General features: G+C 53.3%; 5 protein-coding genes across 5 annotated transcripts; all 5 read right to left on the bottom strand.

Annotated features, from left to right (window-relative positions):
• Positions 1-73: 73 nt before the first annotated feature.
• On the bottom strand, positions 74-410 carry PG997_002943 (GNAT family protein; the record flags this gene model as incomplete). The annotated part of the gene is made up of 2 exons (XM_066807258.1): positions 74-285; positions 371-410. Coding segments are annotated over 2 exons (252 nt in total), but the record flags the coding sequence as incomplete, so codon positions are not given.
• Positions 411-632: 222 nt separating this feature from the next.
• PG997_002942 (uncharacterized protein) lies at positions 633-1,364 on the bottom strand (the record flags this gene model as incomplete). The annotated part of the gene is made up of 1 exon (XM_066807257.1): positions 633-1,364. The coding sequence occupies one exon, from the start codon at positions 1,362-1,364 to the stop codon at positions 633-635; it is 732 nt and encodes a 243-aa protein (XP_066670875.1).
• Positions 1,365-2,249: 885 nt separating this feature from the next.
• Positions 2,250-2,783, bottom strand: PG997_002941 (uncharacterized protein; the record flags this gene model as incomplete). The annotated part of the gene is made up of 2 exons (XM_066807256.1): positions 2,250-2,460; positions 2,581-2,783. 2 exons carry the CDS (start codon positions 2,781-2,783, stop codon positions 2,250-2,252), a joined length of 414 nt encoding a protein of 137 aa, XP_066670874.1.
• A 1,466-nt stretch (positions 2,784-4,249) lies between these two features.
• Positions 4,250-5,743, bottom strand: PG997_002940 (uncharacterized protein; the record flags this gene model as incomplete). Its single annotated transcript, XM_066807255.1, has 4 exons — positions 4,250-4,529; positions 4,586-4,883; positions 4,914-5,173; positions 5,253-5,743. 4 exons carry the CDS (start codon positions 5,741-5,743, stop codon positions 4,250-4,252), a joined length of 1,329 nt encoding a protein of 442 aa, XP_066670873.1.
• Positions 5,744-10,713: 4,970 nt separating this feature from the next.
• On the bottom strand, positions 10,714-16,608 carry PG997_002939 (dynamin-binding protein; the record flags this gene model as incomplete). Its single annotated transcript, XM_066807254.1, has 5 exons — positions 10,714-10,830; positions 10,884-11,993; positions 12,058-15,152; positions 15,217-15,684; positions 15,732-16,608. The coding sequence occupies 5 exons, from the start codon at positions 16,606-16,608 to the stop codon at positions 10,714-10,716; spliced, it is 5,667 nt and encodes a 1,888-aa protein (XP_066670872.1).
• Between the last annotated feature and the right edge of the window lie 96 nt (positions 16,609-16,704).

Raw genomic sequence — 16,704 nt, 5'->3', positions numbered from 1 at the left:
CTCCAGGAGCATAGACGAGCCAGGGAATATGTAAATAATTAAAAGAAAAAAAGAAAGCTATTATTGCTTACCAAGAGACGGCCCAGCCAATCTTGCCGTCCAGACTTTTGCATACCCCTTGACTACTAGGGTTATTTGATGCAACCTCTGCACAGCACAACGTACTATCATCACCACCATAGTCTTTGAGGTGATCCTTGATAAGCTTAGTCGCGACCGCTTTGGCGTATCCACGCCCACGGTAGGGCTCTTCACAGTGAAGACTGCTTAGCGAGGCGTCTGGGCCTTTATTTGTTGTATGGTTTTGTCATTAGAGAGAGAGAGAGAGAGAGAGAGAAGGCTAAGATCAGGAAGTGGGTAGCTGACATACCTAGGAAACACCAAGAAATAGGGGTACCATCCTCCAGCATGATTGCGGTGCTGGGTAGTAACTTGACTGTTCTCCTATAAGTCTCAGGGGAAGTGGGATATATGTCAGCCCAAGACCTTAGACTTATCTATCTCCGACCATTTCTTCTTCTTTCTTCTTGGCAATTGTTTCCATCCCTACTTCCTCTTTCCCCGTGTGATGGAGACCAATTAGGCCGCCACCATCCATCAATCAAGTAAAGAAAGAATCGAATGTATAGCACTTACTCCTTCCGCGGCACGTCCGACCGACTCAATACCAACGCTATATCCTCCCTCCTCACCGCTCCCCACCGCATCCCAGGCTCCAGCAATGGCGTCTGACTGTTGCCGCTATTCCCGACAAGCGGCAGCTCCCGCACGTCCAGGAGCCATTTGTCGTACAAACTGACGTGCGAAGAAGCGACACCGGCTTCGTCCCGCAAGGCTATCCGCAGCGCCTCGCTCAGCGTGCCCGCCAGGATACAGGGGCCTAGCGGGGAGGACTGCGAAGGCGTCGCGACGTGGTAGTCGCGGATGCGGCGGGCGGCGCGGAGGATGGAGACGGCGTGGTGGAGTGCTTTTTGTCTCTTCTCCTTCTTCTCCTGCTCGACTTCGCCGCCGCTGCTGCTGCCGCAGCGTTCCAGAGTGGAATACATCCACATCTGCGTCTCGGGCCCTCGGGAGATGTCCAGGTACGCCGCTGTGAACGGATGATGACATTGCTGATGCTGTTCATCACGTTCCGTTGCCGCTGTTACCCCTGTTCCATTGGTAGGAGAAGGAAGCGCCGCGTCGGACGCGTAGAGGATGCGGGCATGCTCGGTGACGCCGCCGGGGAACTTTGTGAACTGCAGCCGGCGCAGCAGGGAGAGGGAGTGGGGGAGGTGCGCGGACAGAAGCTGGAGGAGGGCATCCGGGGGTTGAAGGGTGTAGATCTCTATTACGCCGCCGCCGCCGCCATCGGGAATGGACATGATGATTTCTCTAAGTAGGTATCTTGAATAAAGGGCAGCCGGAGATGAATATGCTGGGTTTCTCTTTCTTGAAAACTGCTGGGGATATGTTGGCTCCTTTTATGTACTACACCAAGGGTAAGACTAAGACAATGTGTAAGCCAGAGCGAGAGAATGAGGCGGATCTATTTGCGTGTGAGTAACCTCAGTATATTTGCTATTTGCAGGATGGACGCCCGGTTTGTGGGGGACGGGACGACGGGCTGGGGGTAACACGTGCGTATACATGCATGGAGGTCATACACGGAGGTGTTAATCGGCTCAATAGCCGGTCGCCCGATGTCGCTATATCTCGGCTCCTGTCACAAAGCAAGACTGCCTTCCGAGCCAGATAGAATAATACATGTTTGACTCGGCGTAGATAACCCAGTAAATAGCACATGAATCTCGGCAAAATATGACATGTTGCTTTTTTGGTTGTCGTCATAATGGGATTATCAGTCCAATTAGAACCCGTCTTGCTAACAGACAGACCTAGACTGTAATTTCGCCAAAGTTCTTATCAAGAAAACCCCAACTCCAAAAACCCCGGGAAAGTCACAAACCTGTACCCAACCTCCCGCCCCCTTTTTGTCACCTCTTCATCAAAATGTGGTATATGTCGTAATGTGGAAGAAAAAAAAAGCCCTGACGGGCAAACCGACCATACGCCCCTGATTTCACCGAAAAAATGGCAGGATATTCGTATCGCATCATGTCGCACTGCATCACCTAATAATATCTTCTTCCTCTCCTGTTGGTTTGGACCACAACCCCTTCCCGCATCATCCCCTGGACTCAGCGGCTGAGAAGAAAAGAGTACGCCAGGTCAATAGGTGAGGAGACTCTGCCTTCGACCCTTCTTTTTCAAGCCTTCTTCCCGAAAAGCCACTCCTTGCCCTTGGCAGCTAGGCTGGCGTCGGGGCTCTTGGTGCGCTTAACATCTTCGCCCTCGGCCTTCTTGACCTCCTTGACCTCCTTGACCTCGGGGATCTCGGGGCTGCCCAGCTTGACGACGTTGGCGGCGCCGCCTCGGCCGACGTGCGCGATCCCATCGTTCTTCGGTCGCTCCACGACGCTGGAAGGGGCGAAGCGTTAGCCATGCATCTTCTCAACAAGTACTGTCTGGGTGTTCTTGGATGGTGGCCCCGCGCGCGCGAAAGACATTACAAAACACGGTGGGCGCAACAGCACTTACGGCTCGACGTCCTGGAGGGCCCGGGTCTCGGCGGGGTCCTTGTTGGTGCGCATGTTGCCGGAGCCGCCGCGGCCCGTCGTGACGACCGTGTGCTTGAGCGTGGGCGTCTCGAGGTCCTTGGGCTGGATCTTGGGGGAGTTGGAGGCGTCGCTGATGTTGCCCGCGCCCCCGCGGCCGGTGGATGTGAATTGCTGTTGCGACATGGTGCGCCGTGCCTCTCGCTTATGCGCTGGTAAAGAGTGAGTGTGTTTGTGTGTCCGTCGTCGTCGTCACCGAGAACCCTTCTCTTCGCTTTCTGGCAAGCTTCGTGGAGGTCTACAACAAGAAAACAGAAAAGTAAAAATGGCGGAGTATGGGCAGTTCTAGTCTAGATCTACTAGCTGGGTGTGTAGATATTATCTAGAAGGTTTAGTTGTAGGTAGAGTGTGTCCAGGTGGATAATGCAATCACGTCACAAGAAGGCTTGGCAGCTTGTGACCCGACCCGGTTTGGATTTTTATATTAGTCGCATCTGGGTTGAAATAGCGGGGGTAGAAGGGTATGATGTATGTATCCTCGAGTCTGCAGGAAGGGAAACAGGAAATGAAGTAAACAAGTTCCCGAATTAGGGTCCTCGCTGGAATGCGATCCTGGTTTAAGGTTTGGCTAGAAGGAGAAGCAGGAAGGATCGAATAAATACTGTCTGTACGGATACCTGCCTGCTGCTGCCTTTGCTTCACACAGCGACCTAGGCGGTCTTTAATCTTCCTTTCTCCCCCACTATGTACATAATACACGAACATTGAAATTCTGCATACCCGGGCAAACATGGCGTTGACATCACACGCTCTCTCTTTTCCAATTCGGTACTATGGCGCGTCGACGTCGCCCAGTTTGTGTATTCCATGTACCACCTCCCCAACGCCGGACGACTAGTAACAGACACTACAAGTCTACAAGCAGTCCCCGTCTTACAAGGAGCCCCATGGCCCATCGCCCGCCCAACTTGTTGATTAGGACCCTTCCACCGCTAACAGATATTTTCTCTCTTTCCCCCTCTATTCTTTCTGTCGCCTCTCTCTTCCGGCCCGCGGAAGAGGGAAGGGAAGGGGAGGGAACGAGGACCCTGCCAGCCAGCATAGCATAGGGCGAACGAACCCAATAAGCGAGATCCGAGTTACGAGGACGTAATGGAAACGCCCTGGGCCAGCAGTTCAGGACACCACCAAGACAACCACCGACGCTACCCATCCAGGAAAAGGGATGAGGAACCATTCGCGATGCGGCCCATCGATGGTGTCATTTGTTAGTCCCCTCTCTATTATAGCTACCGATATGCGATTCACACAGTCAATTGTGGCTTGAAGGATCTGCGACGCATATAGATATCTCCGACACTGTAGTATACCATGTTGCTTTCCCTATCCTGATTGGCTGCGACTAACAGTAATCGCTATGCTATACCCATGTGCTGGCACATGTGGTATTGCCTTTACGTTCGAAGGGATCAATGTATTTACCGCTTCTTCATGAGTATGTACATTCGTCGGGAGTAGTCTGATAACTCTCCCTGAGTAATAATAGCCGACTTTAGAGTAACGCTGGGAGCAGCTTGACATCTTCTATACAGGTCATGCGTGCGACACAGCTCAACGCCCTTTCGAATCCTGAGCCGGGTAGCTCAATGCTCTCATTCGTCGTCCTCCTCGTCAGACCCCTTGCCTCGTTTGGCTTTGCCATCAGCACCCTCCTTCCTGATGGGGATCTTGATGCCCTGAGTCGCAAAGCATTTGCTCAAGTAGGTGCTTTCGCAAACGCCAGGGAACTTCTTGGCACTGTAAACTTGGAACGGGTCGCTGAAACACTGGGCGAGGACGGGTGCTTTTCCTTGGTTGACACGCTGGGGATCACTGGTCGAAGCATCGCCTACAGTGCCCGGAATTCCCACGCTGGTGAATGAGAATCGAAGACTGTGGGTGGTCGTCAGTAACGGTGCAGAAGCGCGATTGGACTCGCTTGAACTTACCGGAAGTAACCCTCTGTTCTCACACTGAGATCCTGCAGAATGAACCAGATCCCAAACTTGTCCTCGGGATCCAGCAACCTATTCGCACTGGTCACCAAGCTCCCAATGAGATTCCTCGTATACATTCCATTTGGCGGTGTGGCGAGGGAGTTTGCGCGTTGTGGCGTCAAATCCTGGGGGTAACGGCCTGCATAGCCGTTCTGCGACGGCACTGACTGCACATTTGACGGGACAGAATACTGGCCCACGTGCCCTTGGTACGCATAACCATCTGACAGGCCATCATTAGCATATAGGTCTGTATTTCCACCAAAAGGAGCCTACTTACTTGGTGCCTGGCCGTACCCGTGGCCGTATTGCTCGCCTCCATAACTGGAGGGAGGTTGCGATGGTGCCGCGAACCCTTGGCGGACCATTCCTGGGTAGGTGTCGTAAGACGGACCCCCTTCCTGCAACTCCCTAAACGATTGTTGCGTTGTTGAAGAGATAGATGGCGAATTCTGCGAGTGTTTTACCACGTTGACTTCCTTGAGGCCATTCCATGACCATAAGTCCACCGAGAGTATGAACATCTGGTGCTCGACGTCGCTGTAATACCATTAGCATCTTTGCCAGAACTTCCAACGCCGACAGTTACGGACACGGAGAGGTAAGCTGATCTACTCACTTGCTGCTAACTTCCCTGCCCGTCGTCTTGTCAATGACCTGAAGACGAATGCAGGGTGGCGGCGTAATGGGCCGCCTATCCTTATCACCGAAGCCACACATGCGGGCACGCTGAGGCTGCTGCACACAGACCAGCTTGTACTTCCACTTCGAGTCCTCCTTCTCCGTCGACATGGGGCGCGCATGGTCGGCCAGGTTTTGTATATCCTCGTTGACACTCTTGGTGTTTTCGGATAAGGCGCGCAAGGAGATCCTGGGCCCCTCGGGTATAGGGCCATTGCCGTTCTGGGGGCGGTCGAGGACGCTGGGCATCGGCCCCTGCACATACTCGGTGCGGGTAGGAGGCAGATGCGGGTGCGGACGCGGAGGGCCGGAGTAGTACTGAGGATAGGTGTGATGGGGGCCTGGGAGACTGTGCTGCAGAGGCTCATGCGAAGGCGGAGGGTGGTGCGAATATTGGCCGGGGCCTGGCGGCGGCGCCTGGCCTGCCATGTGGTGTGGTGGTGGGTGGTGCCCGTGGTTGGGCGAGGGGGTACGGTTGACTGCTCATCGTGCTATGGCTGGCAAAGTACGGGTGACGTTCTGGAATGCTTCTTGCAGTCGTTTCTTCCCGTGATGGACCGCTCTTGTCTTCTCGCGGGGAACTCGCGGGGGACTCGCCGAAGCGCGTCGAGACCTGATTCGTTGGGGGCCCTATTGCAACACTTGTACCAGGCTCGCTGGCTCAGGGTGAGATGGTAAGCGTGGTACTGGGAAAGGCTGACATGCGGGGAATGCCGACGGATACGAGTAAAGTATAAACCAGGATATAACAAAGACGGGATGGAGTGGCAGCTTACTTATAAACTGTGGCCTTGAGGACGAGAGTTGAGCGATGCGGCGTAAGGTTCAGCTGATAAGAGCTCTCGACTTCCCTATCGGAGAAGGGCACTTGACAGTAGCTGATTCCAGGGTTCCGCAAAGCGTATTATATGGGACCGGCTGCTGAGCGAGACTGGACGGGAAGACCGAGTCGATCGAGAATGAAGATGAGAAGAATTGGGAAAGTCGGCAGCAGACCTCGAACACCTTGCGAGACAAGCCCAAAAAGACCGGTAAGAAAAAACAATATGAAGAACAAAAACAAGAGCAACCGACGTCAGACCAATAAAGTCAATAGGCACTTTAAGGCAGGTAAGCACCCAGGTCGCGGCTTATGTAGCACCGAGGGTAGGTAGGTAGCTTGAGCTTGCTCTTCTGTTTTTTTGGTTTGCTTTTAGAGGTAGAGGTAAGACAAAGGTTTTGTCTTCCCAAGATGCATATGGGCACAGATGATGTGAGGCTGGGGGAGGCGCAACTTTATTTCTTCTCTTGCTTCTTCTGCGCGGTTCAGCACGCAACACAACGCGACGCAACGTAACGCAATGCAGTCGGTTTGTGTGGGCGAGTGGTAAGCTGGTAGCTGCAAACCCAAGCGCCGAATCAAGATGGGGATTCAGGTGTATTTCGGGCGTGGGAGGCGACTGGGAAAAGGCTGGGTCGTTCGTACAATGTACAGGCAGTTTCATTAAGTAGCACCTACCCAGTACCAAACATACGGGCAGTACATTACCTAACAGGCCTCTTTTGGTTACCGTTAGAATGGAGACGCGGTAGACAGGGACGGGGACGAGGGGCAGCCGACAGGGAACAGGGGCCAAGACAGCGCCCAAATCGTTCGGTCCCTCCCACTTTAAAAAGGCCGTTACAGCTGGCCAAGTACCTACCTACATACACTACACACATCCCTAACATGAAGTCGGTAGCTACATAAATACCTCCAGTCGCGTGGGATCACCACTGGGCTTCAAATTTGGAAGTCGGGATAGCACTGATTACGTGGTGACATCGAACAATAAGTCGCCCATCGGAACCAACATTCCATAGCAGATACAGTGGAGTGGGACAGCCGCCCGCCCAGTAGGATGGCAGACAGGCCTATAACCTATGGGGTAACTGTCGCATGGTGGCGGAGGATAGAGGATAGCCGGGACTCCTGCTCAACGCTCAACTCGAGACGGACGGCATCAGCGAACCTCGGCGCGGTAGGGCAAGGAGGCGCCATTCGCTACGCTGGACCCTGAACATCGAATGGTACCGTACATGAGAAGGATATCGACTCCGTCATTTCTGTCCTCGGCTACACGAATCATTCGCCTGCAGCATCGTGGCTGTTCGTTTTGCCGGATCGAGGGAAGCCGGTATATTAACGCGCTTGATATATCATGCCGTGAGAGAGAGAGCAGGTAGCTGGGTAGGCAGGTGGGTATACTGACTAGAGTGCTATTGCTTGCTGACAGGTTGGCTAAGCACAACCAAGCTGCGAAGGTGCAAGTAAGGGCAGCAGCTGAATCAAGTTTTTCCCCAACGTCTTTCGTCTCAATCCAGTCGCCAATCTTTGTCAATTTCCCAAGGCGACTCAGCTATCCGATCAGAGAAAAGAGATTGATTCCCCCAAAACGCGCATGGCTGCAAACCGGGCGGGTCCTGTCAAATCCTATCACAGGCCGCGACGTCGAAGCACCAAGTCTGGTACGGGGCCCAATACCGGTGTCAACTGCAACCCACATCTGCACTGCAGACCATGGATGCGATGCCCAGGGCCAGTGGAATCGAATGAAAAGCTCGAGTCGCTCTCCACTGCTCCTACCCAGCAGGAAAGGGAGGGCCCAGAAAGGGCGCCTATCTACCTAGGCATGTTGTCTTATTGATTTCTGCGACGCGACAGGAATAGTCCTGCGCGTGCAGTTGATACTACCTCCTCCTCCTGCTGTAGGGAAATACTATGTAGCAGACTTGGAACTTCTCGACGGGCAGGATTGCGGGGGACTAGCTGGCGGCATCCGAGATTGGCACTTGGCAGCTGCTAATTATGCGCGGGATTCATGCCAAAGCCAGGCTAACCTAGCCCCTGGTCCAGGATGGCTATCCCACACATCCCACAGCCATCGTGGCTAACACCCCCAAACCCCCTGGCCGTATTGTGGGCAGAGATTTGCGTTAAGCGCGAATCACTACGACTGTTTATCGCCATCTGCCTTTTACCCATGGCGACCAACCCAGAAAGCCATGCGACGGTGAGCTTCCTCCGGCCGGCACCGCACCTTGGGGCCCAGGCTCGAGGCAGTGAGCCTCCGAGTGACAGCAAATGAACCGAGTCCAGACGGCATTCAATGGCATGCAAATTGAGATGCGCGGCCAACATCGTATCTCCGCCCCCACCGTACCGGACGACTGGCCCGACCTAATGTAGCATTCGATGTGTGCCTCTTCTGGGTAGATTGGTAAATTTACCATAGAAGATCAATGTCGTGACGCAAAAAAGACATATTCAGCGTTCCTAATCTCGGCCTTATTCTGCCGTCTTCAGGACCAAATAGGGAAAGAGAGAAAGCCAACCCCCCCCCATACGACGACGCCAACATCGACTTCGTCAGCGCTGAAGACCTACATACGTGGCAGAAGAGCAAACATGGGGTGGCGGAGGTTTCCGTATACACTTATATCCGGCATCACTCGGGCCGGAGGCGGGCAGCATGGGCTACATAGCAGGGACAAGAGCGCCATGTGCCAGCCGTCGTTCAGCTCAGCTGCTGTGGTGGCACGTCAAAAGACGCCCGGAAAGAATGACTCCCAGGGTTGATGGCCACTCTAGCCCAACCAACCAACCAACCAACCCTGCCTCGGTTGTTTACCGTGCTTGACCCGAGTTCAATAATGGCATGATGATGATGATGATGATGATGATGATGATCTATGGCGGTATACGCGATTGATGTCTGCACCTCCAGTCCCCAAGATCGTGCTCCATGGGGTACAGCCCGGACACCGTCTATCTCCAAGGACACGCCACTGGCGAAAGAAAGAGAAAAGGACGCGCCGCAGCGCCTCTTGTGCTGCATTGCAACGGAAAGGGATTGCCGACCCACGTTCCTTCAGATCGATGATAGCTAGATTGTAACCTAGATGAGAAGGAAGAATGCAACCTAAGCGTGCGACTAATACCACCACTACTGTACCTACCGACCATTCCAGCGACAACCGGATTGGGCCAGCCCTAAGGGTAGAAGGAAAAGAGAAAATGGAACAATCTGTAAGGGGGCCTTCCCCTCCCTTACGTGCCAAGTGATATAAATATATCTATTGCACGCTCCCTCCGGCAAGTAAACCAACGGTTTGTCCCTGGCGGCAGCCCCTGCATCGGAACCAGAATAGAAACCCGTTGCATGATGTCGGATAGTATCCCTGCTCGATTGACAGCCGCCCTTGACGCCCCCATTCCATGTCGTGAACCGCACCATCCTACTTTTTCCCAGGACTTTCTTTTCTTCGCAAGGGGGCCATGACGATAGGCTAAGTAGGCAGAGACGTCATGAGCTCGGTGTCAAGATAAACAAAGGACTTGGCATATAAATATAATACACATCAAATCATAGTTGTACCACGAGGTGTAAGCTAAAAGTAACATCGGGCTATAATTATGTACTATAACTAACTCTCTCTTTCCTGCGTCTCTCCTGCGAGGCTGCCTGAGGATTCTGTTTCATGCACACACACACACACACAAGTTCCAGCCGGGGGAATCTACTGAGCCAGGCTGCCAAAGTAGACTGAAATTCCGACAGCTTTTCGTACTGTATCTCCTATCTCCGCCATCCCCGTCCCATACCCCCGCCATCATATCCCGTAGCAGTGATGCCTCGTAGGGAGCCAGGGGAGTTCTTCCTCAAATAAGCAGGTCGACCGTGTAACAAGAAAGGAGCTACATCAGAGAGAAGCAGAGGAATACTACAAGACACAGCCCCAAGTTGACTGCAAGATTTGACCACTCAGGTGTGCTCCTTCAAGCCGAAAAAGATTTTCTTGCAAGAGACCCTACCCGCCACTCTCAGGTGTAGGTAGGGGGTATTTGAAACGAAAGCAAAGTGTAGAACCCAAGCCCAAACAAGAACCATTCATTAATCGATCAACTTTCTTTTTCGTTTGCCGAGAATCCTTGTTTTGCTCTCACTTGATCGTCATGTCTCCGCCGCCCTGAGTCTGCTTTTACGTCTGCCACAATGGATTTGCAGTTGCTCATAAATTCCATCAGACGTTGTTCGTACAGTCATATGCCGTTTCGGTCAGGAAGAAACAGACCTGGAAACGCCTATGTTCTCCCCACGCCTTGCAAAAATATAAAAGAGGATTATGATAAAATAAAATAAAAGAAATGTATGGGCGCCGGTGCTGTTGTCCGTCTCGTTATGGTCTTGTACACGGGTGGCAGGTTTCAAAAAGAAAAAGAACCCGCCACCCAAAGGCTGTGGTATCGAAAGTAGAATGATGTAAACTCCCACTTCTCAGGAAACTACAAGTTCTCCAGTGACAAGGTGGGTGTGGTGCCATCAGGGCATTGAAGGAATGGATTGCCGAACGTTGTTCGTGTGATGTGTGTGAAGGGTTTAGTCATCTGCCAGTTTGGCAAAATGTTTAGACCAGAGCCAGCCGACCAGATTATTCGGGTCGTCTTGGTTCTTAGCAAGCCATAGCTCACCCTTCTCAGCAATAACGTCGAAGATCTGCGTTTTGTTAGCTTAGGCTTCAGTCAACGAGGGCATGGGATGTGACTTACTTCTCCAGCTTGGTACGTCAGGTAAGGGTACCCTGCTTCATGCTTGGTGGTTTCGATGTTAAACTCGAAAAGGGATGCGGCTAGCCAGAGTACATTGTATCCGTTGATGGGCGCTCTTTCGCGGGAGGAAGCACGAGAAGACGCTCGTGATACACGCACTGCTTTCTCCGGTCCATCTGGCAAGGGGAGCGCCGAGTGGAATAAACCCGAGTACCTCTGAGTCTCTGATGTAGACGGGGCTTGGGATGTGTGCGCGGCATTTGAATAGGCTCGTGTATGGAAATTTGATTCCGAACTTTGCCGTGGTGCCGTACTTGATTCGTAGCTTTGTCCGGTGCCTGGCCTTGTCGAGCCAGGAGCCGGTGGCCGAGGATGACTAGTGACCACATCAGCTGTATGTGGCGACCCTGAATTACCCCGGGTGTGGCCGTTGATTCCAGCGTAATAGTCCTTGTAGTAGAAGGAATGGGGGCTAGGAATTGAGGCTTGTGTGGGTGACATGGTAAGCTGGCCACTGTGACGCCGAGCGAAGTCTGGCGTAGGTATGCTAGGGGCTACATCGCTGTTGATCGATAGGCCCCGACCACGGGTGGAAGCAGACGACAGCTCAGAGGGCCTCGAACGCAGCTTGGGTCCTGAACCTTCTGTGCTACTGCCCGCATTAGACGTACGGCCTCGCGAGGTCGGGTTAGCAATGGTAAGTTGGCCCATTTGGTCTTCCTGAAACTTGAAATCCCGCTGGAAGGTTGTGACGACCTCGGAGAGCTCCGGCACCTGCTGTCCATCGAGTACAACCCTTACCTTTTCTTTCCAGATCGAGTACCAGTGTGTCTGAATATTGACAAAGTTGCCGAGACAGATGTTTCCGACCTTTTCTGTCAATGCTGATAGTTTGGGCAGTTCCTTCTTCAAGGCCTCATTGAGAGCGTCATACTGTTCTACGCATTCGGACAGCTGCTTGTCCATTTTCTTGCCGGCCTTTTTAAGCTGGATTGATTTCTCGTAGTCGAGACGTCGCTTTGCTCGCTTCTTCATTGCCAATGAGGGATTGCCATAGGCTTTAATGACGAGCTCGAAAGGCTCAATGACTTGTTTGCGCACTTGCGAGAGCTGTGGGACGGTTAGCATCACTGTCTAGAAACACAGCAGCAGTATGGTGGGGGCGGATACGTACATGTTGTTCTAACGCAACCTTTTCGATATCCCGCATGGATACATTGAAACGAACCCATTTGCTCTCAATCTCAGGGTGCGGCGAGGGCTGGAGGCGCATGACGAGCTCCATGGAAGAGAGATACTGGAGGAACTCGTGGACATATGTAGCTGTTTGGCGCGTGTAAAACTCAACATCTCGAAGCACTACCTGTAGCCGAAGATAGTCATCGCCGAACTTTTCATGGAGCTTGAGGTAGTCGGGATCCTCTGGCGGTCGATTTGTTGACTGAAGTTTGTCGACACGTTTGCCAAATGCCTTGGCAAACCCAGCACGGACGTCAGACTCCTTACGTTTCCGCCCGACAATCTGGCCAACCAGCTCAAAGTTCTTCTTTGTCTTGTTTATCTCCTCTATCGCATCTTCAAGTGAAGCCTTGGCAGCCTCTAGAGCAGGCCGATCCGGGTGGTCTGGTGGCGTTTCATGGAGCAGCTGTATCAGAAGGTTCGGATATTTCGTGATTCTCTGCATCGGCTTTATCAAAAGAGAGTCCAGGTTCCAGGCTTTCGTCAGGTCCCTTGCAACCTCGTTGCATTCATTCAACCAGACCTTCACGGTGGGATCTTCCTGTATCTGGATAAGACGTTTCGCCGCCTGGTCACTGTTCTTGAGAAAAGATTCATGAGCAATCTTCATTCTTTCCATGTTGCGCGAGAATATGGGACCAAGGGACGTCTCTCGATCTTTGGAGTCGCTTAGATGGCTTGATGCTTTGGTAGATCCTGTCCCGCTAGACGTTGTGCCGTCTGAGAGTAACGAGACATCTTTCGCTCTGTGGCTCTTCGGGACGTATACGCTAGATACGCCCTCTTTGAGTTCTGCCAGAAAAGTCGAATGGAAGGCGATGATCTGATCCGTGTTCCGGAAAATCAACTTGATCGTCTGATCGTCTAGTCTTGGACACGCCTCTGCAGTCCCCTTGTATATTTCTTCGACGATGTTCATGTCACGGATGAAGAAGGCTTCGGTATCCACCAATTCCTTGATAGTCTCGAGGCGCGTGAACAGTCTCTTCTTCTCCTGAGGGGAAAGCCCAGCAGTAGCTTCGCTCTGCTCGATACTGTCTGCAAGAGTGGTCTGACTGTCAAGACGGAGTCTCCCATCGGTAGTCTCGAAAGAGCCCTGATCCACTGAGCGGGGTGTAGACGCAGGTTGGTCAAAGTTCTCGCTCTGCGGTCTTGACATTGAAAAAGAGCTTTGGTCGTCCCGGGCACCATGCAAATAGCTGCTGGGCCTGGTGTCGTCGTTATTGAAATAATCGCTTGGCGGTGCAGAGCTCAGGATGTCCGGGAACCCAACATCCTCGGGCGGTGGGGGAGGAGAGTGATCTGGCAGGACAGGTACTGGGTAAGGGACACTATTCTTGCGAGTAACATAGTCCACGAGGAAACCATCCCCAGTGTCAAGTTCAGGAAGCTGAGGTTGGTCGTCATAAATGGGACCGCGATAGCTGCCATGTGGTGAAGTTCCCCGACTCGAGGGGTATGTCCTCGAGTCCCGATCAAACTGAGCTCCGTGCGACTGGGATTCAGTCTCCGAAACAGAATCACGGTTGGGGAATTGGAAGGATGAAGGATAATCGCCCCTGCTCTCGATAGAATAATCCGTCCAAACGGTGTTCTGGCTCGCGCGGTTGGTAGATCCCGAGTTTCGGGGTACCGTGAGACTCGGTCTTGTCTCCAACGTCCGTCGTGTTTCGAGCGAGAATCGGGGCTCGGCAAGAGGTTCCTCCATCGACCAAGTCCGGTTGTGACTTCGAACAGAAGTGCCTGATGTGGAGTCACGCAGCTGGGCTGCGGAGTCAGCAACCTTGGGACCGACATAGAATTCTTCGAGTTTTGTGAGCCCGCGCTCCTGATCACCAGAGCCTGCACTCAATGGGGTGGCAGTGGCTTCATAGTCACCAGCAAGGGGCGAGGCTTGTACAGTGACGGCAGAATGTGACGGTCCTGCCTCTGCTTGTTTGTTGGCCTGAGTGGGATGTTCGGATACAACAGGGGCGGGAGTAGTATCTTTCGGCTTCGACTGGAACTCGGAATCCCTTCCAATAATAGTGACCCTCGTTTCGTACGATGAGGCAGTAAAAGGCTGCGGTACATACTCGTCATCCCTGTATGAGCCTGGAATATCTGGCTCTGTACTGAATTCGCTACGGGTCGGGGTAGGCTCGGCTGCCTTCTCAGGCGATGCCGGATCGAACGAGATCTGAAATGATACAGCGTCATCATCTGGCGGCAGATCCTCGAAAGGAGACCTATAGCCTGGTGTTTCGCGAGAAGTCTGAGGCGCTGAAATACCCAAATTGTCGATAGCTGGTGGTTCTGCAGACAGTGGCGTTTGTCGATGCGGTGGTTCTGTCTGCGGTTCGCCGTCGAACTCAGTCGTATTGGACACCGCGGATAAAGGTACTTCGTCCTGAAACTGGGGCGATCCCATTGGAAAACTGCCAGGTATCCCCAAAGTTGGCGAGTCTCTCGTAAGTCCGACCTCCTCAACTGCTTTTGCCCTCCCGGCATTTTCGAAGGCTGTAGTAATAACGAGGGCCGGCTGTTCAGGCGCGATAGCCGCTACGGTCGAATGGACATCATCTGCAGTATGCTCAACCCGCACCCTTTCCTGCCTTTGGATCTCACTCAAAGCCAAAGCCAGGGTAACTTGCTCTTGCTCTTGATCTCGTTCTCGGTCCTGTTGCCTTTTCACAGCGGCAATCGCAGCAGCTACCTCTGCTTCCTCGACTGCCCTCGCAGCTTCTATTTGTGCTGCCTGTTCTGCTTGAGCAGCAGCTTCTGCCTCTGCCTGTGCTTGGGCCTGAGCTTGAGCATGAGCTTCTGCCTCCGCTTCAGCCTGAGCACGAGCTTCTTCCTCCGCTTCAGCCTCAGCACGAGCTTCTGCCTCCGCTTCAGCTTCGGCTTGCGCTTTGGCCTCTGCTTCCTTCTTTTTTCGTTCTCTTTCCGCCGCCGCCTCTCTCCTGGCGGCTGCTTTTGCTTCAGTTTCCCGTATGCTCTTTGTATACGAGAGCTTAATCTGTTCCCGGCGGGATGCGAAGTCGATAGGGCCTATCGATAGCTTCCTCCTGCGTGGAGGCTCATTGGCCTGCCTAGAACTAGTCCTAGGATCTACTTTGCTTGGCGACCGTCCCCTTTCGGCGGCTCTCATGCGTGAGCTGGTCGTGGTTGCAGCAGATACTGGCTGGCGGGGTCTTGAGCTTCGCAACGGCGGAGATAATTTTGGAGGAGGTGCTGAAATGTAAGCGTTCAATCTTGCTCCGCCATTGGAGGTAGTCGTGCCTGGCGCTCTCTTGCTCGTCGTTTGACTTGTGGGCGTCTTCGCTCTCGACTGGGTTGTGGGAGTCTTTGCTCTCGCAGTCGAGGCGGCCGCCCCAGTCGCTGCTGTTTTGGCAAGATTGCCTTGCGTCCTTGTTGGCGGCCTTTTGTGCGTGCTCGGAGAGTTGGATCTGGAGAACGGAGGGCTGGTAGTAGTGGAAGAGGCAGGGCTGTTTTGTTTCTGCTTTTGTTTGGACATTGGTAGCTTCGATGTGGCTGAGGCGGGTTGCGGCAGATTTGAACTCGGAGTCGACTGTTGCTGAGGCTTCGAGGCTTGAGGCGTTCGTGAAGATGACTGGCTCGATTTCGTACCTACAAGATCACTGTGAGCTCGAGCATGATGAGCCTTTGTAAGCTTCTTAGGCGATCTATTCCCCTCGTTTGCTCCGTTGGCATTTCTGTACCAATCTGTCGGAGAGCCCGACTCGATCCTGGATTGCGACAGGCTCCGATGTATACTGGAATCCGACGTCCTCCTCGGTCGTACACCTTCGATCCCAAATCCAGCAGCTGCTACATCACTTTCACCAGGGGGCAGCTCACCAAATAGCAGAGGCCTGCTTGGGCCGTTGTTGCTTTGGTTGAGGCTAGGCACAGGAGGGGCTTGGGTGGGAAGCGTGGGCGATGTTGGCGACAAGCTATTCATCGACTTGGATGTCATGTGGTGGGAGTTGTTTGAGCCCCGAGGCTTTGCAATCCGACTTGCGAACGACTGTGAATTGCTTGACATGTGGTCCTCAGCGACATATTTGTTCCTCTGCGTTGTCCGCGCTGAAGAAGTGGATTTCGAACTCCCGTGAGTTGCTTCACGCGATGTAGCGGAACGTGAAGTTGAAGGTGATGCGCCATTCGAGTGAGACGAGCCAGCCACGCCACGATAGTTCGATGGTGTTGGTGGTTGTGAACCTTCACGAGCCGGAACACGTGGAATGCCGGTTTTTCGAGAGGCGCTGTTGCTGTTGCTACTATTACTCGCATACGCGGTGGTGTTCTGATCGAAGCGCTTCTTGAGGTCTTTGACGCTCGGTTGCTTCCCACCAGCAGATGGGAGCTTTGAACCAGGTTTGCTGTCGACGTGCGGCTCGTCCACTGGCGCAGACACAGAGCGTAGCGAGGATCTGCCTCCGTTTCTACTGCCCGCCCCAGCTCGTGAAGCAGGAGAGGGGATGGAAGTGGTATTGCCAGTCATGGTGCGTTTTTGACGCCGGGGGCGATCGCGGTTGTGAGGAAGTCGAGGCAGCACCCGGGTGGTGCCTCTGAGAAGGCAGCATCGTCGACGCCATCA

This window comes from Apiospora hydei, assembly GCF_038363865.1.
Source record: "Apiospora hydei strain CBS 114990 chromosome Unknown utg000004l_segment0_segment0, whole genome shotgun sequence".
NCBI classification, from domain to species: Eukaryota; Fungi; Ascomycota; class Sordariomycetes; order Amphisphaeriales; family Apiosporaceae; genus Apiospora; species Apiospora hydei.
This window is presented reverse-complemented; position numbering and strand designations above follow the sequence as displayed.